Raw genomic sequence first — 27,467 nt, forward strand, 5'->3', positions numbered from 1 at the left:
TTTTCTACAACCTACTGACTACGTTCTACAACCTGCTGCTTCACAGGGTGCTTGTGAGATACCATTTACTCTAGAAGAGCTATATAGACCCAACACTTGTAACAGTGTCCCATGCACTGTGAAAAGAAAACGAGATACCGAGAGTTGCCATGTGCCAGCTGAATAATTTAGTGTTAATATTGACGGGCAGTACTGTTTTTCTGTCTGCCTAATGACCTTGTAAGATGACAGGTGGATCTGACACTAACTTCTACACACATTCACTATACACTTACATTGACACATCCCCCCCGTGTTCCTTACTAGTCCTCTCCAAGTCAAAAAGGCCTGGTATAGATCGGGCCCGGAATCATTTAATAATAATAATAATAATAATAATAATTTGATTGGTCTCTCTTTAAGTGACCTACAAAAATATATTTGTTTGTGATATATATATATATATATATATATATATATATATATATATATATATATATATATAAATGTGCCGAATATGTAAAACTGGTCAGTTAGTAAGAACTCAGTTAAAATTAATTCCTTTCTGAAATTTTCTCTTATACGTTTAAAGATATATTTTTTCATTAATGTTAATGTAAAAAAATTTAATTTTGCACCAAAAGAATCTTAGAAAACTTACCTAACCTTATTATAACAAGCGCAATTTATTTTAGCCTAACCCAACTAAATACATTTTAAATACGTTTACAATAATTTAATACTAAACAAACACAGTGAAATATATTTTTTTCGTTAGGTTCAGAATGATTTTGGCGAAATTATTGCATACACAAATTTTCACTTGTCCTATATGGCAAGATAAGCGTTGCTATTTAAGCCAAGATCGCAAGTTCTGCCTATTCGGCACGACATATATATATATATATATATATATATATATATATATATATATATATATATATATATATATATATATATATATATATATATGCAATAAGATAACAGTAAACAGGTGATTTCAGAATATGCAAAACAACCACTCTGAAAGAATAGAGAAATTCCAAGCGTTTTCGCGACTACTCACATTATCAAGGAACTATGAAAGTAAAGCATCCAAGGAAGCTATATAAGGGGTCGGCCAGCACCTCACTATCAGATCCCACAACGGTTAAACACCTGACGCGCGGCGACCCAACTTGGATAGGTCCTTTGCACAACTCACCCACAAACTATTCTACCCAAGAAAATTTAAAAATTATTATTTGTCCAGTGTATTATTAAATTCTTCCCAAATTCTATTAATTATAAATGGATCTAATTTATATAAACCAAAGGAAATATTCATATTATTGTCAAAACTGCTTTTTATGAAACAAGATTCAATTATATTCCTGTCGACCATGGACTTGCTTGATACTACTTTCTCAACTTTTTGAAAATCAATTGGATGGTTAAAATCTCTTACATGAATAAATAGATCATTGGAATCTTGTCCACTTCTAATGCTATATTAATGTTGTCTTAATCTTAGTTCGAGATTTTTACCATTTTATATATATATATATATATATATATATATATATATATATATATATATATATATATATATATATATATATATATATATATATATATATATATATATATATATATATATATATATATATATATATATATATATATATATATATATATATATATATATATATATATATGCAAGGAATTCGCGAGAGCATGCGAAATATACACAAACACTGATCTCTGGCTGAAGGAGACTCGAACCTACGAACCTTAGGACAAGGTACGCGTGGTCCAGTGTGGGTAGATTGGTAACGCACGGCGTACCTTGTCCTAAGGTTCGTAGGTTCGAGTCTCCTTCAGCCAGAGATCAGTGTTTATATATATATATATATATATATATATATATATATATATATATATATATATATATATATATATATATATATATATATATATATATATATATATATATATATATATATATATATATATATATATATATATATATATTATGCTGTTTTATACAGTATAATTCAGCTTTGGACATTGATTAATAAGATATACATTTAGAAGTGTATTTCTCTAAGCGTATATATACTGAGTTGACTTGTCTGGTGGTGGTGAGAAGGTTATTGTCATCCTTAATTGACCCTTGTGTAGTCGATAGGCTTTAAATCCCATTAACTAACTAACAACATTCTCCCTTTATTAACAAACCTCCCCTTCCCCAGCCCTCTCAAAAAATGCCGGCTAATGTAGATATATATTTAGGAACTTGGGTTTTAGACGTTAAGTGACGACCCAGTTACAAATAATCAATTCTTTGGGGAGGAAACATTAGACGATGTTTGTCGTGTACTTTGGGCACAGAGTGTGCAACACTGGGTCATTTGAGAGACATTCGAATTGCTCTTTAGTTTGTTAAGGTCCTTCCTGGGCCATTATCAAGGTACAGCTTGATGATGGTCCAGTGGTAGCGCCTTCGGCTCACAATCCTAACATACGGGTTGGATAAACCCGTATGGTATGGTTTGTTTGCAATCGTGTCATTACGATTTCGTGAGTCATACGGGTTGGATCATGGGACTGGTAGAGTCGTTAGGCATGTTTTCTCATACCGGGTTACCTGGAGGTTATTCCGGGGATCAACGCCCCCGCGGCCCGGTCCGTGACCAGGCCTCCCGATGGATCAGGGCCTGATCAACTAGGCTGTTACTGCTGGCCGCACGCAGTCCAACGTACGAGCCACAGCCCGGCTGATCCGGCACTGACTTTAGGTATCTGTCCAGCTCTCTCTTGAAGGCAGCCAGGGGTTTATTGGCAATTCCCCTAATGCTTGATGGGAGGCTGTTAAACAGTTTTGAGCCCCGGACACTTATGGTGTTTTCCCTTAGTGTACCAATGGCGCCCCTACTTTTTATTGGGGGCATTTTGCATCGCCTGCCCAGTCTTTTACTTTCGTAGGGAGTGATTTCTGTGTGCAGATTTGGGACCATTCCTTCCAAGATTTTCCAAGTGTAGATTATGATGTATCTCTCCCTCCTGCGTTCCAACGAGTACAAGTCAAGTGCTTCCAAGCGTTCCCAGTAGTTAAGGTGCTTGACAGAACTGATACGTGCAGTAAAGGATCTCTGTACACTCTCTAGATCTGCGATTTCACCTGCTTTGAATGGAGATGTTAATGTACAGCAGTATTCCAGCCTAGAGAGAACAAGTGATTTGAAAAGGATCATCATGGGCTTGGCACATCTCGTTTTGAAAGTTCTCATTATCCATCCTATCATTTTCTTTGCACGTGCGATCGTGGCACTGTTGTGATCCTTGAAAGTGAGATCCTCAGACATTACTACTCCCAGGTCCCTTACATTAGTTTTCCGCTCTATTGTATGGCCGGAGTCAGTAGTATACTCTGTTCTAGTTATTATCTCCTCCAGTTTTCCATAACGGAGTAGTTGGAATTTGTCCTCATTGAACATCATATTGTTTACCGTTGCCCATTGGAAAACTTTGTTTATATCTTCTTGGAGATTAACCGCGTCCTCAGCAGATGACAGCCTCATGCAGATCCTAGTATCATCCGCAAAGGATGATACGGTGCTGTGGTATATATCTCTGTTTATGTCTGATATGAGGATAAGGAATAAGATGGGGGCGAGTACTGTGCCTTGTGGAACAGAGCTCTTCACTATGGCAGCCTCCGATTTAACTCTGTTGACCACTACTCTTTGTGTTCGATTTGTTAGGAAGTTGAAGATCCATCTCCCCACTTTCCCAGTTATTCCTTTAGCACGTATTTTATGGGCTATTACGCCATGATCGCATTTGTCAAATGCTTTTGCAAAGTCTGTGTATATTACATCTGCATTCTGATTTTCTTCCAGTGCATCCAAGGCCATGTCATAGTGATCCAGTAGTTGTGAGAGGCAGGAGCGACCTGCCCTGAACCCATGTTGCCCTGGATTGTGCAGATTTTGGGAATCCAGGTGATTTGCAATCCTGCTTCTTAGCACTCTTTCAAAGATTTTTATGATGTGGGACGTCAGGTCTATAGTTCTTAGCTAATGCTTTGCTGCCACCTTTATGGAGTGGGGCTATATCCGTTGTTTTAAGTGACTGGAATTTCACCCATGTCCAAGCTCCTCCTCCATAGTGTGATAGAGGGTGGTAGATGATGTGAAGTAGTGGTGATAGTGGTAGATGGCAGTAGTGAATGATGGTAGCAGTGGTAGATAGCGGTAATGGTTGATGGTACGGGTGGTAGATGTCAGCGATGGTAGATGGTGGTAGTGGTAGTAGGGGTCAAGAATGTGCTGGTAGTGGTGATTTGTAGAGCTGTGGATTTCTTATACATTTGTCGCCTCATAATGTTACATCGTGGCAGTGAGAGAGTGAATGAGTGAGAGTGGAGGAGGGAGAGAGCGAGAATGAGAGGAAGGGAAGTGCATTTTGTGCCAGCAACAGGAAATCTACCAGGCTACACAACCCGTGCTCACATGACAAAGAGCGTGTTGTTTTAAACTATCTCTGCAGCTCCAAACCATATACCTCTCTGCCAGACGTTATCCTCCCATTTAAGTAGTTGACTTAATAGTTGTAGTCATCCCATACCCTTCCTGCTAGTGGTAACCCCTGCCCATCCTGTGGGCTGTAGTTGTCCCATACACTCTTGTGGGCAGTAGGCTCGCCTTGCCCGTCCTGTGGAAGATGGCCCCACTATATCCATAATGTGGACAAGAGTCCAAAGACAGTGCTTATAATAATTATTATTATTATTTTAACAAGTACATGTACAAGGTATACAGGTCTAGCTGACATCAATGACATACTACTATATGGAAAGCCGCTTGTTATGCAGACCATTTATTTATTTATTTATTTATTTATTTATTTATTTGAGCATGATACAGAGAAGTACAAGGAATACAATTTTTTAAAGTGCAGCATGCCAAAGCCCCTTGTTTGCTGAGCATTATGGGCAGCTTAAAATTTACTTAAAATTAACTAAGCACTGATATATTCAGTGGTACAAAAATTATTGTAAAACAGATAACAATTTAGTACAAATGAGTATTACAAAGACAGGTCATATGGTCATTTACTGTGTTGCTGTGTGATCAGTAGAATGGAGTATTATGTTAGGTAATGAAGTTAAATAGTAACAAAGTTTGATTGATCTCACATTTATGAGATACAGTAATGAGATACAATTATTCAGTATTTATTTAGTTGTGGGTGAGTAAGTGATTTTTGAGAAGAGATTTGAATTTATAAACAGTGTTTCTTTTATATTCACAGGTAATGAATTCCAGATTTTAGGGCATTTTAGGTCAGTTTTGTCCCAGGATGCGACCCACACCAGTCGACTAACACCCAGGTACTCATTTTACTCCTGGGTGAACATAGACAAACAGGTGTAAGGAAACACGCCCAATGTTTGTATCCTAGATGGGAATCGAACCCGGACCCTCACCGTGTGAGGCGAGAGCTGTAGCCACCAGGCCACGGGGCCTCAATAAAGTACAGCGCTTCAGTATTCCGTTAGCTCAATAAAGTACAGTTGTTAGGGACGCTCTAAGGTCATTATATTTTCAGCCAGAGTATTAAAGGGGTAAGTCACACATTTCAGTTACATGAACATTATAGTGAAGCATATTCAGTGTTTCAATCTAGCATATAAAACAAATTACAATAGTTGTGAACAATGACACTAGGATAAACTAAGATTTCCAGAATTTTTGAAAGAATGTCTGAGCTAAATATATGGACATATGTGGCTCTTTTTGCATGTTTAAACAGTGATAGACGGAGTAAAGTTCAGGCGAAATTCATTCTGTTATATTGCAAAGAATTTTATACAACAGTCAGTTAAGGTGTCGTGGATTGACTAACCCCTCCTCCTCTTGGTGTCTGTGGGCTGCCTCTTAAGCGCTTGTTAGCGCAACCACAACTTTAAGGACGTTCGCTTGACCTCATTTCTTGCATTTAAGTTAACCGTGAGTTTAGCCACGAGTATGAACCAGAAGTCGCGCTTTTATTATTTCCTGGCGCCCAGCCAGCGTAGCAGCCAGTTGTTGTTCCTCCCAGGAGGATCAACATCTTCATACTTTACTACGATGCTAACATCCTTGTTGCTTCACTACTCTTCTAACATCCTTGTTGCTGCACTACTCTTCTAACATCCTTGTTGCTGCACTACTCTTCTAACATCCTTGTTGCTGCACTACTCTTCTAACATCCTTGTTGCTGCACTACTATTCTAACATCCTTGTTGCTGCACTACTCTTCTAACATCCTTGTTGCTGCACTACTATTCTAACATCCTTGTTGCTGCACTACTCTTCTAACATCCTTGTTGCTGCACTACTCTTCTAACATCCTTGTTGCTTCACTACTCTTCTAACATCCTTGTTGCTGCACTACTCTTCTAACATCCTTGTTGCTTCACTACTCTTCTAACATCCTTGTTGCTGCACTACTATTCTAACATCCTTGTTGCTGCACTACTCTTCTAACATCCTTGTTGCTGCACTACTCTTCTAACATCCTTGTTGCTGCACTACTATTCTAACATCCTTGTTGCTGCACTACTCTTCTAACATCCTTGTTGCTGCACTATTCTAACATCCTTGTTGCTGCACTACTCTTCTAACATCCTTGTTGCTTCACTACTCTTCTAACATCCTTGTTGCTTTACTACTATTCTAACATCCTTGTTGCTTCACTACTCTTCTAACATCCTTGTTGCTTCATTATTCTAACATCCTTGTTGCTTCACTACTCTTCTAACATCCTTGTTGCTTCACTACTCTTCTAACATCCTTGTTGCTTCACTACTCTTCTAACATCCTTGTTGCTGCACTACTCTTCTAACATCCTTGTTGCTTCACTACTCTTCTAACATCCTTGTTGCTGCACTACTCTTCTAACATCCTTGTTGCTGCACTACTCTTCTAACATCCTTGTTACTTCACTATTCTAACATCCTTGTTGCTTCACTACTCTTCTAACATCCTTGTTGCTTCACTACTCTTCTAACATCCTTGTTGCTTCACTACTCTTCTAACATCCTGGTTGCTGCACTACTCTTCTAACATCCTTGTTGCTTCACTACTCTTCTAACATCCTTGTTGCTGCACTACTCTTCTAACATCCTTGTTGCTTCACTACTCTTCTAACATCCTTGTTGCTGCACTACTCTTCTAACATCCTTGTTGCTGCACTACTCTTCTAACATCCTTGTTGCTGCACTACTCTTCTAACATCCTTGTTGCTGCACTACTATTCTAACATCCTTGTTGCTGCACTACTCTTCTAACATCCTTGTTGCTGCACTATTCTAACATCCTTGTTGCTGCACTACTCTTCTAACATCCTTGTTGCTGCACTACTCTTCTAACATCCTTGTTGCTTTACTACTCTTCTAACATCCTTGTTGCTTCACTACTCTTCTAACATCCTTGTTACTTCACTATTCTAACATCCTTGTTGCTTCACTACTCTTCTAACATCCTTGTTGCTTCACGACTCTTCTAACATCCTTGTTGCTTCACTATTCTAACATCCTTGTTGCTTCACTACTCTTCTAACATCCTTGTTGCTTCACTACTCTTCTAACATCCTTGTTGCTTCACTACTCTTCTAACATCCTTGTTGCTTCACTACTCTTCTAACATCCTTGTTGCTTCACTATTCTAACATCCTTGTTGCTTCACTATTCTTCTAACATCCTTGTTGCTTCACTATTCTAACATCCTTGTTGCTTCACTACTCTTCTAACATCCTTGTTGCTTCACTATTCTAACATCCTTGTTGCTTCACTACTCTAACATCCCTGTTTTTCCACTATCTTAAAATTCTAAGTCACTGTATGACCATTATGGGTTTAGTGCTTCCCAATAATAATAATAATAATAATAATAATAATAATTAATAATAATAATAATAATAATGGTAGTTAATATGGTGATGATGTCCTCTTGAGAAATATCCATTATTTTCACCAAAAATGCAAGCATTCCGCATCTATCCTGGCACATTTTTTTCCAAACTGTTTTGAAAGATGTTAGCAAAGTAAGACATTTAACTGGGACACGCAAAAAGGACCCCAGTGGAAAAAAATAACTGACTTTTTTTTTTTTGGCGGGGGGTTATCCTAGATAATTTGCACACGTGTGTGATAATTGTACTTTTTGTGTATCTGTACCTAAATAAAGTGATGTAATGACTTAACGCGTCAGAGCCAATCAACGGTTAGTATTGACCCTCCTGGCCAAGCACGGTGAGAGTAAACATAGACGAATCTAATGTAAACAGAGGCAGGCAAGGCCCATATCTACCGCTGGCGTAGTAAGGTGAAGTTACGTTACGGGTATCGTTTACAAAGACACGTAAGCAAGCACTAGACAATACGTCCTAGTGTTGAATCACGTATCTTTATTTTTTTAAATACCAAGGTTTATAAATTAAATTGCTTTAGGTTTCTTACATTTGTAAGTAAGTTTATTCGGGTATACACAAATACAGGTACACAGATTATCTCACAGCAGCATATGTGTAGAGAACCTAAGATAACCCCCCAAAAAAGTCAAAGTAACTTATTTCCATTGGGGTTCTTTTGCACATTGTCCATGGCCATATTGATCTAATAGTTAGTTTAATATGTTTATTATGCACCCCATACCCATCCTGTGGGCGGTAGTCAAAAGATTACAGAGGTACATAATGGGTCCAGGGACTGGGCCTCAAAGTTTTGATAGCTGAGCAAGTTACAGAGGTAATGAATTCTAATAGTAGACATTTTTTCGAATTATTTATATACAGACTCGCATAAGGACCGGATTTCCATAAATGCCCGAGCGAGCAAGCAGGCAAGGCAGCTAGTTACAAAGCAAGCAAGAAAGACAGCTAGCAGCAAAGCAAGCAAGCAAAGAAGCAGTCAAGGAAACTGGCTAGCAGGAAAGCATGCAGGCTAGGAGGTTAGCTTGCAGGAAAGAAAGCTAGTGAGCTAACAAGGAAGCAATCAAAGATGCTAGCTAGCAGGGAAGCAAGCAGTAAAGCGAGCTAACAAGGAAACAAGCAAGAAATCGAGCTAGCAATGAAGCAAGTTAGCTAGCAAACAAGCGGGCTCAACATGAAGCAAGTTAGCAAGGAACAAGAGGGAGCACCGGTCCCCTGATCCCCTCTCACCCGCCTGGCACATATTGGTTGCTAGTAATTCTTTACTCCGTTAAAAACTGATCTACAACACGGGTCATTAATGCCATATTTACCGTGTTCACCACCAGTCAGGAATACCGTAATCCCTAAAATATGAATTACAGTTAACTCTGAGCGTATGTATATAATGACATTGATGTGTGGATGTATATACCATGGCGTCCTGGTAGTGTTCTTGATATAGTACATCCGGTTCCGGAGCCTCACAATGACGCCGCTTACAACCGTCATTCAAATACACTCACCATTAAAATGTTATCCCGTGTATTTTCAAATGTTTCTCTCTCTCTCTCTCTCTCTCGCTCTCTCTCTCTCTCTCTCTCTCTCTCTCTCTCTCTCTCTCGCTCTCTCTCTTTCTCTTTCTCTTTCTTTCTCTTTCTCTCTTTCTTTCTTTCTCTCTTTCTCTCTTTTTCTTTCTCTTTCTCTCTCTTTCTCTCTATTTCTCTTTCTCTTTCTCTCTTGTTCTCTCTCTCGTTCTCTCTCTCTCTCTCTCTTTCTCTCTCTTTCTCTCTCTTTCTCTCTCTCTTTCTCTCTCTCTTTCTCTCTCTTTCTCTCTTTCTCTCTCTCTCTTTCTCTCTCTCTCTCTCTCTCTTTCTCTATTTCTCTCTCTCTCTCTCTCTCTCTCTCTCTCTCTCTCTCTCTCTCTCTCTCTCTCTCTCTCTCTCTCTCTCTCTCTCTCTCTCTCTCTCTCTCTCTCTCTCTCTCTCTCTCTATCCATATCTAGCGCTCGTATGATACTTAGGAGGGGCTTAGCACTTCCTCACTTTGACTTTTTTGGGATTATACTAGGTAATTTACGCTATGTATGATAATTGTATTTGTGTACCTGTGCCTAAGTAAACGTACTTCTTCATACTTCTGTGCATGTGTTAATTGCCTTGGTTGAAACTGCAATAAAATGCAAATAATCTGTGTTTATATTGCTACTCTATCACTGAGCCTACAATGTACATTAATCTGTAACCTATGGGTAATTTGTACTCACTGTTCATTATCGACAATAGTAAATATTTACATCATATAATACATCGATATTCGATAAAATAATTTGAAGAGAAAGGCCCGGAAACCAATTAGTGTGGCTTATTTCCACTGGTGTCCTCTGATCGTCCCCAGGATGCGATCCTTAATAAGCACTCACTTCTAGGTGAACAGGGGCACCAGGTGTAAGGAATCAAGTTGAACTTAATTCACGCGCCCCGGGATTGAACAAGCAACCACTGAGCCCTGTTGTTATTACTTGTAAAACTAAATTGATAAACCACCTTGAAAGGGTAATATGCATATTTCAACATAGCAGAGCTGCTGCAATGAACCAGCTAGAAGTTGCAATGGTGAATGCTTGAGGAATATTGACTGTGATCTCTAAACCAGTGTGAAGTTCAGGAATACTAAAATCTGTTCTGCTGGATAACCTTTATGGGTTTACCGTTTAGTTATGATGATAATAATAATATATGTTGACTTGTGAAGTTTAGGAATACTGACTAAGGTCTCTGCACCCTGTGAAATTTTCCAGAACGTGACATGGGGGTACCCAAAGTCCCTGATGCTGATGAAGGACTCTTGATTAAAGGAATTAAAATAAACCCTTCCTGTACCCGGATCATACCTGTTTACCTCTCATTCCCCAGGAGCTGTATGATCCCCTATGGATTTAGCACTTGCCCCAGGAAGAAAACAATGGGAACTTACATGGGTATGAAGGAAGCAAGCACGTGAGAGAGTGGTAAATAAACATATTTACCTCACATCACCTTGTAAAGCAGTGTGCTCTACCAGCCATTGTTAATAACAATTAAATAACAACTAAATGTCCTTGGCAGAGTTAATTAACATCCGGGAAGGGATAGAGGAGAATACTGTATTGTTCAAGCCCCCCTCAAGGTGCCTTGATGCTGTTGATGTTCTCCTCATGCAGGGAATTTTGATTTTCCCCCACCTCCCCTTTCACTGGATCAGAATTGATTATGTATCATTCCCTTTGACTCTGTATGACCCCTGCTGGTTGAGCACTTCCCCTTCAAGCAGTGATGGGGGGGGGGGAGGTTGGTCCTTGAGGCTGATGAAGAGCTCTTCATCCGAGGAATTGGAGCTGCCTCTTTCTGGGATCAAATGTTATTACTGTACCTTCTAGTCCCTGGGATTTGTATGACCTCTATGGGTTTAGTATTTCTCAGTGAATATAATAATACAGTATATTCAGTAGGAGTTTAGTGCACATGCTATTATCTCTGCACAAAGCCACACTGCCAATATCCTCACTACCCTTTGATGTATTTTTGAGAGGTTTTGAGAACTTGTATACACTTGCAGCCTTGCCCTGGGAATGTTTTTCTTAGATGCTAAAATGTCAGTTGACAGGATGAATTGCTAGAAAATGTTTACCAGGTTAATAAACCATGTTGTAAAACTCTTAGTATTTGGGTGTGTTCAGCAGTGATTTTTAATGCAGTAAGATAAGACTATGTCAAAGATGCTGGTGGTTTCAAACACCAGCTTCTTACTAATTCATCAAGCAGACTATGGTGTACCTTGGGCTTTGTAAAGGGTTTCTTTCAAATCAAGGAAGTTTAAGTACTGTGCCTTGTTATTCTCAAGAAAGGTTGTGATGCAAAATTCAGTGCTCTTTATCTTTCATTAAACATTGGAGGAAGTAGTCTAATTTATATTCTGTGTTATGTAATAGCTTTTGTATCACTGGCTGTCTCCCACCAAGGTTGGATGACCCAAAAAAGTAGTATTCACATCATTTATTCAATAGCTGTTTGCCAGAAGTACACAGATATCAAAATTCAAATAAGTTCAATTTACAACATCCCCACCCGTCCTTCAGAATATTGGCAGTGCACTTCCCACATCCAGGACTCAAGTCTGGCTAACTGGTTGCCAGACTCTTTCCATAACCTGTCATTAATATTCTCAACCATTTTTACATAAACATGATGCAAGTGATATGGAAAAAACATAGTCTCATTATGATTAATGCAGCAAGCTGTTTATTAATGACCTCATTTTAATGGACTTCGGGAATAAGGAATAAAACCCACTGGGTCAGTTGACTCAAACAGTGGACAAAGTCTCTTGGTTACAGAATTCTCTCTTATTGTTATGAATATGGCAAGACAATCTCATATCTATCCACAATCGCCATTACTAGCCACCTGTTCCCCTCCCGAATAGTACATTAAATTGAGGGTTTAGTAAAAATAGGAATATTTATGTTTATATGCTTAGACTCTTTCCTTGTTTATGTATTTATTTCTTCACCTTTTTGTCTCTTGCAGAGTGTAATATTTGATGAAATCCACCTGACAGATCTGAGCGTAGCAGAGTGTAGTACCAAGAACGTCAACCACAGCTTCCAGGTAAGTGTGGTGGTGATGGTAGTGGGCATGAAGTGGTAGTGAGAAAGGGGTGGATAGTGGGGGTTGCAGTGATGGTAGTGGGCATGAAGTAGTAGTGAGAAAGGGGTGGATAGTGGGGGTAGCGGTGATGGTAGTTTACCTGGAGTTTACCTGGAGTTTACCTGGAGAGAGTTCCGGGGATCAACGCCCCCGCGGCCCGGTCTGTGACCAGGCCTCCTGGTGGATCAGAGCCTGATCAACCAGGCTGTTACTGCTGGCTGCACGCAAACCAACGTACGACCCACAGCCTGGCTGGTCAGGAACCGACTTTAGGTGCTTGTCCAGTGGGCACGAAATACGTAGTAGTGAGAAAGGGGTGGATAGTGAGGATTGTAGTGATGGTAGTGGGCAAGAAGTGGTATTGAGAATGGGTGGATAGTGGGGGGTTGTGGTGGTGATGATGGTAATGGTCATGAAATAGTAGTGAGAAAGGGAGAATAGTGGGGGTTGTGGTGATGGTGGTGGGCATGAAGTGATAGTGAGAAAGGGAAAATAGTTGGGGTTGTGGCGATGGTAGTTGGCATGAAGTGGTAGTGAGAAAGGGAGAATAGTGGGGGTTGTGGTGATGGTAGTTGGCATGAAGTGGTAGTGAGAAAGGGAGAATAGTGGGGGTTGTGGTGATGGTGGTGGGCATGAAGTGGTAGTGAGAAAGGGAGAATAGTGGGGGTTGTGGCGATGGTAGTTGGCATGAAGTGGTAGTGAGAAAGGGAGAATAGTGGGGGTTGTGGTGATGGTAGTTGGCATGAAGTGGTAGTGAGAAAGGGAGAATAGTTGGGGTTGTGGTGATGGTAGTTGGCATGAAGTGGTAGTGAGAAAGGGAGAATAGTTGGGGTTGTGGTGATGGTAGTTGGCATGAAGTGGTAGTGAGAAAGGGAGAATAGTGGGGGTTGTGGTGATGGTGGTGGGCATGAAGTGGTAGTGAGAAAGGGAGAATAGTGGGGGTTGTGGTGATGGTAGTTGGCATGAAGTGGTAGTGAGAAAGGGAGAATAGTGGGGGTTGTGGTGATGGTGGTGGGCATGAAGTGGTAGTGAGAAAGGGAGAATAGTGGGGGTTGTGGTGATGGTAGTGGACATGAAGTGGTAGTGAGAAAGGGAGAATAGTGGGGGTTGTGGTGATGGTAGTTGGCATGAAGTGGTAGTGAGAAAGGGAGAATAGTGGGGTTGTGGCGATGGTGGTGGACATGAAGTGTACTGATACTTCATAAAGTGATGATTTTTACTCATTCTGTCTTTCATGATAAGCTTCGCTCCATATATTGCCACATACGTATGTACAATGTACATATATAGTTTAGTGTGTCTCCATGAATATACTAATACAGTCATAATAATATACAGTACCATACTATATTTCTGCATCTGGCATACATGCAGTAGTTGTGTCCAGCTAATTTAGAATTTTAATAAAACAAATTTGATAGTATTGATCCAGTGTTTTCACTGCAGTGCATAACACCTTTCCGAAGTTTGGTGCTGGCTGCTGAAACTCGTCGAGAGATGGAGGAATGGATTGCTGCCCTCAAGTCTGCAAACACCACTACCCACTATTATGAGGTACATTTGATGTTGACCGTAATGTAAACCAGTGCTTCTTAAACATTATGTTGCAACCCCCTAAATATGCTTTTAAAAGTTTGTAGGCATTGTTGTAGCAGAGCGACATAAGTATAAAAAAAAATTTGATTTTTTTTTTATTGACACATCGGCCGTTTCCCACCGAGGCAGGGTGTCCCGAAAAAGAAAAACTCTCTTCATTATTCACTCCATCACTGTCTTGCCAGAGGCATGCTGACACTACAGTTATAAAACTGCAACATTAACACCCTGCTTCAGAGTACCGGCACTGTACTTCCCATCTTCATCTTCAGGAATCAAGTCTGGCCTGCCAGTTTCCTTGAATCCCTTCATAAATGTTACCTTGCTTACACTCCAACAGCACGTCAAGTCCTAAAAACCATTTGTCTCCATTTGCTCCTATCTAACACGCTCACACACGCTTGCTGTAAGTCCAAGTCCCTTGCACACAGAGCCTCCTTTACCCCCTCCAACCTCTCCTAGGCCGACCCCTACCCTGCCTTCCCTCCACTACAGATTTATACACTCTTGTCATTCTATTTTGTTCCATCCTTTCTACATGTCCGAACCATCTCAGTAACCCCTCCTCAGCCCTCTGGATAATAGTTTTGGTAATCCCGCACCTCCTCCTAATCTCCAAACTACAGATTCTCTGCATTATATTCACACCACACATTGCCCTCAGACATGACATCTCCACTACCTCCAGCCTTCTCCTTGTTGCAACATTCACCACCCATCCCTCACACCCATACAAGAGCATTGGTATAACTATGCTCTCAAATTGAAATATGTAGCAAGTATTATTTTTTGTTTTCTATTAACACATTGGCCATTTCCCACCGGGGCAGGGTGACCTGAAAAAGAAGAAACTTTCATTTGTTACTCATTCCGTCTGTGTCTTGCCAGAAGTGTGCCTACACTGCAGTTCAAAATAGCAAGTAATGGGAACAAATAAAGCATGACATGTTTGAACTGTATTATCCAAAGTACATGTTATTTTTTATTTTATTATTTTATTATCACACTGGCCGATTGCCACCAAGGCAGGGTGGCCCGAAAAAGAAAAACTTTCACCATCATTCACTCCATCACTGTCTTGCCAGAAGGGTGCTTTACACTACAGTTTTTAAACTGCAACATTAACACCCCTCCTACAGAGTGCAGACACTGTACTTCCCATCTCCAGGACTCAAGCCTGGCCTGCCAGTTTCCCTGAATCCCTTCATAAATGTTACTTTGCTCACACTCCAACAGCACGTCAAGTATTAAAAACCATTTGTCTCCATTCACTCCTATCAAACACGCTCACGCATGCCTGCTGGAAGTCCAAGCCCCTCGCACACAAAACCTCCTTTACCCCCTCCCTCCAACCTTTTCTAGGCCGACCCCTACCCCGCCTTCATTCCACTACAGACTGATACACTCTTGAAGTCACTCTGTTTCGCTCCATTCTCTCTACATGTCCGAACCACCTCAACAACCCTTCCTCAGCCCTCTGGACAACAGTTTTGGTAATCCCATACCTCCTCCTAACTTCCAAACTACGAATTCTCTGCATTATATTCACACCACACATTGCCCTCAGACATGACATCTTCACTGCCTCCAGCCTTCTCCTCGCTGCAACATTCATCACCCATGCTTCACACCTATATAAGAGCGTTGGTAAAACTATACTCTCATACATTCCCCTCTTTGCCTCCAAGGACGAAGTTCTTTGTCTCCACAGACTCCTAAGTGCACCACTATACTATATATATTTTTAATGAGATTCATATACTTACACAGTACGTGTTTTGGTATAAGAGCTCAGTGTCAGGCATAATACAGCATCAGAAATGTCATTTTGAAGATTTTCATTGTATAACCCTCTATGGGTTTACTGCTCTCCATATATGATAATAATTATTTTGAAGTATTTTCATAAAGTCTTTTTTTTTTTTTGGAAATGCAGTTGACATAAAAGACATAAGGATGTCCACTGTAGATTTTAGAATTACAAATTAATTTTGAACCTAGTAACTGAAATTTTATACTTCATCTTGAATCCTAAAATTATTGTAGTTTCAAAAATATTTTCATAAAGTATATGATTTTGAGTGAATTTGGTGATAATATATTGTAAAGTTACCTTTATTTCCATTCAAGGAAATTACTCCACGAGATGTGAAGATTCTTAATGATTTGATGAACTTTGAATTAGCTCAAATTCCTGGGGTATACCTGGAGGAGGTTATGGGGGTCATGCCTCCATGACTCAGCAGTATACAGATACATAATTTAGTTTACATGTGATAAAATATTGTTAGGCACAAAAAGAAGTCACTAGGATGCAGTGCATATTGGGAGTTACTTAAAGCTACAGTAGCAAGTTCCCAAGACAAACATTCTTAATAAGAATAGTGTAACTTATGAGCATTTTTAAGACACAAGTTCCCAAGACAAACATTCTTAATAAGAATAGTGTTACTTATGAGCATTTTTAAGAAACAAGTTCCCAAGACAAACATTCTTAATAAGAATAGTGTTACTTATGAGCATTTTTAAGACAGAGCTATATCATGAAGATGAATGTATAATGCCAGCAAAGAAAATGATTATCACAAGTGGATTACATGTAATCATGATCAACGGAAAAAGGTAATGGGAGGGTCAAGAAAGGGAGAAGGGATTATTTATTACACTGATCATGATTACATGTAATCATGATCAACGGAAAAAGGTAATGGGAGGGTCAAGAAAGGGAGAAGGGATTATTTATTACACTGATCATCAAAGTGTGGTTAAACCAGGTGTAACTAGTTTCCCATGAGTTTGAACCCCTTGATGGTGAGTTAAGAAACCATGTCTAGTTTAAATTTATTATCTGAGTTGTGTTTACCCTACTTAAGTGTTTTGATTGTTTTTTTTTTTAACACCAAGTGTCTCCCACTGAGGCAGGGTGACCCGAAAAAGAAGTAATTAAAGCTTTTTTTCTTTTTACATTTAATAATTTATATAGGAGAATGGGTTACTAGCCCCTTGCTCTTGGCATTTTAGTTACCTCTTACTAAACATGTGGCTTAGGGAGGAAGGATCTTTCTTTGCTTCCCCATGGAAATTATTTTTATTTACATTTAGTAATTGCTGGTGTTTTTCTTCTTACAGGGAGCAGACCAGGTTCACTCTCTACTCTCAGGCCAACATAACTGGTATGCTACATCACATGCTCGGCCCACATATTGCAATGTGTGCCGGGAGGCCCTCTCAGGTAATCATGTTTGTAATTATTTTTTGTATTTTGAGGACCAGAGCTATTCTTGTAATGTCCTGTCTTCAGTATTTAGTCTGTCAGATAATTTTTGTAAATGTTTAGTGGCTTGGTCAAGGCCTGGGCTGCGGAGGAATTGAACCCCGGAACACCCTCCAGGTAGACTACCTCATCTTGTGACCCAATCATTGTTCTACCACTTCATGTTTCGAGCTGTGTCTTGTATCACCTCCAGTCTGCTAAAGGTTAAAATATGAGATATCTCTTAGTGAAGTATATTAAATACATTACTGTATGTTTATTGGAAAATAAAAGCTCAGAATAAAATATGGCGGGAAGAAGAATTAGAGGTTCTCTAATAATCTTTGTACAGTACTATGTATGTATATAGAAAGATACAATGTAAGGAGTGTGACCTCACGTTAGGTACGCTCGTTTAAGACAAATTTCCCAAACTACTCATGCCTCTTTGTGTTAATGGACACTGACAGCAATAGCAGTGATACTATTGTACATTTTTAACTACATATGGCTAAGGGTTGAAACTGAGTTGTGGAGAGGAATAATGTTTGTACTGCAGCTGTAATTAAGTACTGTTAGTTTACATTAAGAAGGAATGTATGATAAGATGTAAGGTGAAGCTGCTGCTTTTTAAAACAAATGGAAAAGATTGTAGAGTTTTCAGTGTAAGATTATGAAGTGCTCTAGCATTATAGAAACATCTGTTTGTTTCTTCCTTATTACAATAAGTTTAATGAGGGACATTGTTGCACTTTGTCCAGTGATTTCACAGATTATAAATAAGATTAACTCTTAAATTGTCCAAATGTAGATCTATATTTGCACGAGTAGTGCTCCGAACGCAGATCTACATTTTTTTACATTGTTTCTTATGGAGAAAATTAAGGTTGGAGCACTATGCGCACAAATATAGGTCTATGTTTGGACAGTTTAAGCATTAATAGAGTATAGTTACTATAAAAAAAAGTAATATGGTTGCTGTAAATATTAAGACACTCTCTTTATGTTTCTTTTGCTTGTAACAGGAGTAACATCACATGGCCTAAGTTGTGAGGTGTGTAAGTTAAAGGCACATAAGCGTTGTGCAGCCAAAGCGCTCAACAATTGCAAGTGGACTACCCTGGCCTCTGTAGGAAAGGATATTATTGAGGATGAAGAAGGGGTGAGTATTATATGGTAGACTTAAGCATGATTATATCCTAATGCAGGTAGAACCCATTTTACTACAGGGTTAGGTTCCAACAAAACAAGGTCGTAAAATGAAGTCGTAAAACAAGATCACTTTATAATGTAATTATATCAGTGTTTGTGATGGCTTTCAGAATGTTATACAACTTCCAGTAGTCCCCCACAGTTATATCAGACTGCACAACCTCAGCAGCCCCTTTGAAAGTCATACACAAATAATTTTTTCAATTACAGTGGACCCCCCGGTTTACGATCAGCTCCCAGTGCGACCAATTATGGAAGTGTATTTATGTAAGTGCATTTGTATGTGTATGTGTATGTGTAAATTCAAGAATTATGTGGATTAAAGTAAAGGTTGGATGCAAAAAGTGGGTCATAATAAGCGTGTATGCACCTGGAGAAGAGAGGAATGTAGAGGAGAGAGAGAGATTTTGGGAGATGTTAAGTGAATGTATAGGAGCCTTTGAACCAAGTGAGAGAGTAATTGTGGTAGGGGACCTGAATGCTAAAGTAGGAGAAACTTTTAGAGAGGGTGTGGTAGGTAAGTTTGGGGTGCCAGGTGTAAATGATAATGGGAGCCCTTTGATTGAACTTTGTATAGAAAGGGGTTTAGTTATAGGTAATACATATTTTAAGAAAAAGAGGATAAATAAGTATACACGATATGATGTAGGGCGAAATGACAGTAGTTTGTTGGATTATGTATTGGTAGATAAAAGACTGTTGAGTAGACTTCAGGATGTACATGTTTATAGAGGGGCCACAGATATATCAGATCACTTTCTAGTTGTAGCTACACTGAGAGTAAAAGGTAGATGGGATACAAGGAGAATAGAAGCATCAGGGAAGAGAGAGGTAAAGGTTTATAAACTAAAAGAGGAGGCAGTTAGGGTAAGATATAAACAGCTATTGGAGGATAGATGGGCTAATGAGAGCATAGGCAATGGGGTCGAAGAGGTATGGGGTAGGTTTAAAAATGTAGTGTTAGAGTGTTCAGCAGAAGTTTGTGGTTACAGGAAAGTGGGTGCAGGAGGGAAGAGGAGCGATTGGTGGAATGATGATGTAAAGAGAGTAGTAAGGGAGAAAATGTTAGCATATGAGAAGTTTTTACAAAGTAGAAGTGATGCAAGGAGGGAAGAGTATATGGAGAAAAAGAGAGAAGTTAAGAGAGTGGTGAAGCAATGTAAAAAGAGAGCAAATGAGAGAGTGGGTGAGATGTTATCAACAAATTTTGTTGAAAATAAGAAAAAGTTTTGGAGTGAGATTAACAACTTAACTAAGCCTAGAGAACAAATGGATTTATCAGTTAAAAATAGGAGAGGAGAGTTATTAAATGGAGAGTTAGAGGTATTGGGAAGATGGAAGGAATATTTTGAGGAATTGTTAAATGTTGATGAAGATAGGGAAGCTGTGATTTCGTGTATAGGGCAAGGAGGAATAACATCTTGTAGGAGTGAGGAAGAGCCAGTTGTGAGTGTGGGGGAAGTTCGTGAGGCAGGTAAAATGAAAGGGGGTAAGGCAGCTGGGATTGATGGGATAAAGATAGAAATGTTAAAAGCAGGTGGGGATATAGTTTTGGAGTGGTTGGTGCAATTATTTAATAAATGTATGGAAGAGGGTAAGATACCTAGGGATTGGCATAGAGCATGCATAGTTCCTTTGTATAAAGGCAAAGGGTACAAAAGAGAGTGCAAAAATTATAGGGGGATAAGTCTGTTGAGTATACCTGGTAAAGTGTATGGTAGAGTTATTATTGAAAGAATTAAGAGTAAGATGGAGAATAGGCGTATGAAAGATGAGGTGAATCATAGAATTGATGAGGGAAAAAGAGTGAGTGGTGCACTTAGGAGTCTGTGGAGACAAAGAACTTTGTCCTTGGAGGCAAAGAGGGGAATGTATGAGAGTATAGTTTTACCAACGCTCTTATATGGGTGTGAAGCGTGGGTGATGAATGTTGCAGCGAGGAGAAGGCTGGAGGCAGTGGAGATGTCATGTCTGAGGGCAATGTGTGGTGTGAATATAATGCAGAGAATTCGTAGTTTGGAAATTAGGAGGAGGTGCGGGATTACCAAAACTGTTGTCCAGAGGGCTGAGGAAGGGTTGTTGAGGTGGTTCGGACATGTAGAGAGAATGGAGCGAAACAGAATGACTTCAAGAGTGTATCAGTCTGTAGTGGAAGGAAGGCGGGGTAGGGGTCGGCCTAGGAAGGGTTGGAGGGAGGGGGTAAAGGAGGTTTTGTGTGCGAGGGGCTTGGACTTCCAGCAGGCATGCGTGAGCGTGTTTGATAGGAGTGAATGGAGACAAATGGTTTTTAATACTTGACGTGCTGTTGGAGTGTGAGCAAAGTAACATTTATGAAGGGATTCAGGGAAACCGGCAGGCCGGACTTGAGTCCTGGAGATGGGAAGTACAGTGCCTGCACTCTGAAGGAGGGGTGTGAATGTTGCAGTTTAAAAACTGTAGTGTAAAGCACCCTTCTGGCAAGACAGTGATGGAGTGAATGATGGTGAAAGTTTTTCTTTTTCGGGCCACCCTGCCTTGGTGGGAATCGGCCAGTGTGATAAAAAAAAAAAAAAAAATGGAGAATAGGATAGCAGATGAACAAGGAGGCTTTAGGAAAGGTAGGGGGTGTGTGGACCAGGTGTTTACAGTGAAACATATAAGTGAACAGTATTTAGATAAGGCTAAAGAGGTCTTTGTGGCATTTATGGATTTGGAAAAGGCGTATGACAGGGTGGATAGGGGGTCAGTGTGGCAGATGTTGCAGGGGGGTGGTGTAGGAGGTAGGTTACTGAAAGCAGTGAAGAGTTTTTACGAGGATAGTGAGGCTCAAGTTAGAGTATGTAGGAAAGAGGGAAATTATTTCCCAGTAAAAGTAGGCCTTAGACAAGGATATGTGATGTCACTGTGGTTATTTAATATATTTATAGATGGAGTTGTAAGAGAAGTAAATGCGAGGGTCTTGGCAAGAGGCGTGGAGTTAAAAGTTAAAGAATCACACATAAAGTGGGAGTTGTCACAGTTGCTCTTTGCTGATGACACTGTGCTCTTGAGAGATTCTGAAGAGAAGTTACAGAGATTGGTGGATGAATTTGGTAGGGTGTGCAAAAGAAGAAAATTAAAAGTGAATACAGGAAAGAGTAAGGTTATGAGGATAACAAAAAGATTGGGTGATGAAAGATTGGATATCAGATTGGAGGGAGGGAGTATGGAGGAGGTGAATGTATTCAGATATTTAGGAGTGGACGTGTCAGCGGATGGGTCTATGAAAGATGAGGTGAATCATAGAATTGATGAGGGGAAAAGGGTGAGTGGTGCACTTAGGAGTCTGTGGAGACAAAGAACTTTGTCCTTGGAGGCAAAGAGGGGAATGTATGAGAGTATAGTTTTACCAACGCTCTTATATGGGTGTGAAGCATGGGTGATGAATGTTGCAGCGAGGAGAAGGCTGGAGGCAGTGGAGATGTCGTGTCTGAGGGCAGTGTGTGGTGTGAATATAATGCAGAGAATTTGTAGTTTGGAAGTTAGGAGGAGGTGCGGGATTACCAAAACTGTTGTCCAGAGGGCTGAGGAAGGGTTGTTGAGGTGGTTCGGACATGTAGAGAGAATGGAGCGAAACAGAGTGACTTCAAGAGTGTATCAGTCTGTAGTGGAAGGAAGGTGGGGTAGGGGTCGGCCTAGGAAAGGTTGGAGGGAGGGGGTAAAGGAGGTTTTGTGTGCAAGGGGCTTGGACTTCCAGCAGGCATGCGTGAGCGTGTTTGATAGGAGTGAATGGAGACAAATGGTTTTTAATACTTGACGTGCTGTTGGAGTGTGAGCAAAGTAACATTTATGAAGGGGTTCAGGGAAACCGGCAGGCCGGACTTGAGTCCTGGAGATGGGAAGTATAGTGCCTGCACTCCGAAGGAGGGGTGTTAATGTTGCAGTTTAAAAACTGTAGTGTAAAGCACCCTTCTGGCAAGACAGTGATGGAGTGAATGATGGTGAAAGTTTTTCTTTTTCAGGCCACCCTGCCTTGGTGGGAATTGGCCAGTGTGATAATAAAAAAAAAAAATTGTATGTGTATGTTTGGGGGTCTGAAATGGACTAATCTAATTCACAATATTCCTTATGGGAACAAATTCGGTCAGTACTGGCACCTGAACATACTTCTGGAATGAAATAATATCGTAAACCGGAGGTCCACTGTATTTAGGTAATTTTGAAAAGGTCGTTAATGTGAAAAGTCGTAAAATAAACCATCGTAAGATAGGACCTACTTGTATTATGAAATACTAAAACATTATGGAAAAATCTATTTATTTCTGCTGTTAAAAGAACATAAAAAAATGTGAAGCATTGTTTTATTCAGGAAAACATAATTTTTCTAAGGTTTCAGTCCATGATTGCGCCTCATGAGATGGTTATGACAGTAAGAGTTCCATGAGCACTGGCAGGGGATTTTCCAAGATGTATTATATATGCTTCATTACTGCAGTAGAACCTCGGTGCCCGAACAGCTCCCTACTTGAACAATTCAGTATTTGAATACTTTGTTCGGTAAAAAAATCGCTCGGAAGTCAACCGTTTGCTCAGCACTTGACCAAACAGACACGACCTGCCGGAACTTCACTGTAAACTATTTGGTGTTTCTTCGCATTCTTTAGTGTTTTTTATATTATTTGTATAAGTGAGTCACCATGGGGCCTACGAAGATTAGTGATAACATCCAACCAAAAAGAAAATTGGCTGCGAAAAATTCATTCAGTACTTGAACAGATCGACACTTGAACAGCCTTCTGGAATGAATTAAGTTCGAGTACTGAGGTTCCACTGTATAGTTTTACTGCAGATGTTATACCAGAACTCCATATAGACCAATGATCTTATTTAAGGACTTTAGGAAATACAGTGGACCCCCGGTTAACGATATTTTTTCACTCCAGAAGTATGTTCAGGTGCCAGTACTGACCGAATTTGTTCCCATAAGAAATATTGTGAAGTAGATTAGTCCATTTCAGACCCCCAAACATACACGTACAAACGCACTTACATAAATACACTTACATAATTGGTCGCATTCGGAGGTAATCGTTATGCGGGGGTCCACTGTACTGTATAAATAAGCCTAGAGAGCCATCAAAAATTTATAATTTCAACAATCTTACTATCCTATAACAGTCTTTTTGACTTCATATGCTGTTATTTCTTGTGCAGTACCTACCACCATCTTGAACAAAATTGCATCATACCTATAATCAGTTTTGAGAGTTGTTCTACTCTGGAAGGCCGGCATGAGGCCAGACTTCAACCATAATTAATACAAGAACTAAAAGATCATATTTTGTACTTTCACAGAACCTTGCAATGCCCCATCAGTGGCTGGAAGGAAACTTACCTGTATCTGCCAAGTGTGCTGTTTGTGAAAAGACTTGTGGCTCTGTTCTCAGGTAAGTGAGGTAACTAATGGTGATAGCCTGTTTGTAGTTACTGGAGCACAATTAAGCTTGTGATATCCCACCCTCAGTATTTAGTCTGCCATAAAAAAAAAAATTAAAGTTTCCAGTGGCTGTGGCACTCACTGTGGTATCTCCTCAGTTAGTCAAGTTCATTCATCTTCCTCTCTCTTCACAAAAAAAACTTTATAGAGTCTTCTCAGTTACTCTTATTTCTTAGTTTGTAATTATATCCTATTGTTATGCCTGTTGGAAGTACAGTATTGCTTTTTTTATCTGATTTATTATTTTTAATTAGATAGGTAAAATTGTCTTGTAGTTGTTTTGCTGTTGCCAAGTAACAGTGTGAATGAGGCTTTTGGTATATTCTAAGGTAGGCAAGAAAATCTACAGTTCTCTATATATGCCTCTCACACTATCTGATTGAATAGGAATACATATAACAGTAAAAGAGAGAGAGGAAGAGTGAGAGTTAATGAGAGATGGAGTGGGAGTAAGAGAACATGTGAAAGAGTGAGTGTTAGTGATGGAGGTCTTTATTTACCTTACTTTGTTTGCAAGATTCAGACTCCAGCTACTAGGCTCCATCTCAACCTGTTCCATAGGTTTTGATGTTCAATATTTACATTTGAATTGATGTATAGATTTCACCACTACCTGAAACCTTAGTGCAAACTCCTTTTTTACTACCCTTTCACTAAAAAAAATTCTCATTTCTCCCATATTTTCCCATTAAGATAGGGTAACCCAAAGACGGAAACTCATTCACCATCACCTGTTCAGTAACTGTTTTGTCAGAGATGTACGGACATTACAGTTCAAGTGACCCTCCAAATTGCACATTTCCACTTAACCTTCAGAGTACAGGCACTCTTTTTTCAGACTTTGCCAATTCTTTCATTGTTTCTTGTATATTGCTTCTGTCACTGACTTTCCTCTTATGCTGCTATTTGGATTGTTTGTTAAATACTATATGGTTCACTTTTTCAGCATTTCTTGCAAGTGTCTTATCTTCTTTATTCTCTTTTTTTCTTTGGCTCTATCCATCCTGCTTTGGCACACTCATCTCTGCTTTATTTTCTCGATCATAAGTCTTCTGACCTTTTCTCCCTAATTTTATCCTAGATTCTTTACCTTGAATTAAATTATATATTTTCCTAGAATTGATGTAAATGTGCATAATTCTTTTGAATCCTATGTTTGAGAGATGACACAGGAAAGGAGTGGTGAGAAAGAAAAAAAAAAACAGATGTGATGGTTTGTTGTGATAATAAAGAAGTTCAGGAGGGCCCCTCTTTATGGCAGTAGCTTGGAACCTAACCCGCTGTATAAGTGGGGCCCCTACTGTACTGTGCTTTAAACAAATATAGTATGTGATAATAAGCAGCATGGAATACCTATCCACAGATTACAAGACTGGAGATGTCTGTGGTGCCGAGCGATGGTGCACACTGCATGTCGTCCACTTCACCCCACCCGCTGTCCATTAGGTCCTTGCCGTGTCTCCATTGTCCCCCCAACTGCACTCACCACAATAGGTACGGTGCATCACTCACACCTACCAGTATGACTCGTGTCACACTCAACACTGTACAGGCACTTCTCGACGTGTGATGGGGGGTTACATTCTGAGGAACTCATCATGAGTTGAAAATATCTTAGTTGTTTATTACAATATACAGCACACTACTGTATAAACATTTAAAAATATACTAAAAATGTTATAAATGGTGCAAAGGTGACATTTAAAAAACTCTGAACATGGCTGACACTAACCCACTACCAGTGAGGTATGCTCCTCGCTTAACGACCAATTCATTTACTGACTTACTCATAGGACTGGAGCTCAGTTATTGAGTGAGGAGAGGCTGTATTGGGAGGCCTGGTCAAGGACTGGGCCGCGGGGGTGTTGACCTCCAGATAAACTCCAGGCAGTTATTTGCAGAAATTTACCCCGAATGCTTGAGACGCTTACCCCAAGATGAGTGTGTAGTTGTAATGAACTGTTAGTGCTTGTGTGTGTTTTTTTCTTTTTAACACATTGGCTGTTTCCCACCGAGGCAGTGGTTTTATGTTGTCCCAAAAATTTGGGCACATTAACATCTCCGTTCAAAGCAGGTGAAATTGCAGATCTAGAGAGTGTACAGAGAACCTTTACTGCACATATAGGTTCCATCAAACACCTCAACTAATGGGAATGCTTGGAAGCACTTGACTTGTACTCGCTGGAACGGAATGCAAGCGAGAGAGATAGTACATATGTATATGTATATCATAATCTAGACTTCGAAAATCCTAGAAGGAATGGTCCTGAATCTGCACACAGAAATCACTCCCTACGAAAGTAAAAGACTGGGGAGGCGGTGCAAAATACCCCCAATGAAAAGTAGGGGTACCATTGGTACACTAAGAGAAAGCACCATGAGTGTCTGGGGCCCAAGACCTTTCAACAGCCTCCCACCATACATAAGGGGAATTACCAATAGGCCCCTGGCTGCCTGCAAAAGGGAGCTGGACAGATACTTAGTCAGTGCTGAATCAGCCTGGCTGTGGTTCGTACATTGGACTATGTGCAGCCAGCAGTAACAGCCTGGTTAATCAGGCCCTGATCCACCAGGAGGCCTGGTCGTGGACTGGGTCGTAGGGGGCGTTGATCTCTGGAATACCCTCCAGTTAGACAACCACTGAATTAAAATGTTAAATAAATTAATTTGTTTGAAATGTTTTAAATGTTTAATATAATGTTCATTAACCTTTTATGTAAAATTAGGGAACTGTAGTGAGTACCATAACAATTTTGTACCTACAGGAACAGAACTATGTTTGTTGTGTTTTCTCTGCAGTGTTTAGTCTGTCATAAAGTTTTCCTGGGATTTTCAGTAGTTGTAGTATTTAATAATACTTCATGTAAACCATTGCATTAGTCTGTCACTCTGTGAAGAAAAACTCTGGTATATTTTTGGTGACTCCTCTTGCTTAGTCTGTGAATTTACCTATCTCTGGGAGAAAGAGAGAGGATAGGAGAAGGAGAGAAGAAACTGATGATATATGAGGAGAAGAGTGAAGATTGGTGAAATGGAGGAATTAAAGAAGGAACTGGTGAGGATGAGGCAAGAGAGAAGGAACTGGTGAGAAGGAAAAAAAATAAGAACTGTTGGGAAGAAAGTTACAACCTGAGAACTGAAGAGAAAAATAAAAAAAAATTGTGGGGTGAAAGAAAATAAAAGCTAGAGCCAAGAAAGGCAGAGTTAATTACCTTGGCAGCTGGATGTTTCTTAACCCTTTGAGGGTCGACAGGCCCTCTCCGAAACTCGTTCTCAGGGTCGGCCAAATTTAAAAAAAAAAAAAATTATTTTCTCTTATGAAAAGATAGAGAATCTTTTCCCGATC

At 39.8% G+C, this 27,467-nt stretch overlaps 1 protein-coding gene across 8 annotated transcripts in view; it reads left to right on the top strand.

Annotated features, from left to right (window-relative positions):
* Positions 1-27,467, top strand: part of LOC128702196 (diacylglycerol kinase eta) — a 277,320-nt gene that overhangs the window by 177,283 nt on the left and 72,570 nt on the right. For 7 of the 8 annotated variants that reach the window (XM_053796310.2, XM_053796313.2, XM_053796311.2 and 4 more), the window contains 6 exons: positions 12,486-12,566; positions 14,052-14,159; positions 17,331-17,433; positions 18,480-18,616; positions 23,980-24,071; positions 25,485-25,615. In XM_053796310.2, coding sequence (XP_053652285.1) covers positions 12,486-12,566; positions 14,052-14,159; positions 17,331-17,433; positions 18,480-18,616; positions 23,980-24,071; positions 25,485-25,615 — 652 coding nt within the window. The remainder of the gene's footprint in view (positions 1-12,485; positions 12,567-14,051; positions 14,160-17,330; positions 17,434-18,479; positions 18,617-23,979; positions 24,072-25,484; positions 25,616-27,467) is intronic. The other variant, XM_070102778.1, reaches the window with a different exon arrangement.

The sequence above is a fragment of the Cherax quadricarinatus genome, chromosome 83 (assembly GCF_038502225.1).
Source record: "Cherax quadricarinatus isolate ZL_2023a chromosome 83, ASM3850222v1, whole genome shotgun sequence".
In the NCBI taxonomy this organism is placed as follows: Eukaryota; Metazoa; Arthropoda; class Malacostraca; order Decapoda; family Parastacidae; genus Cherax; species Cherax quadricarinatus.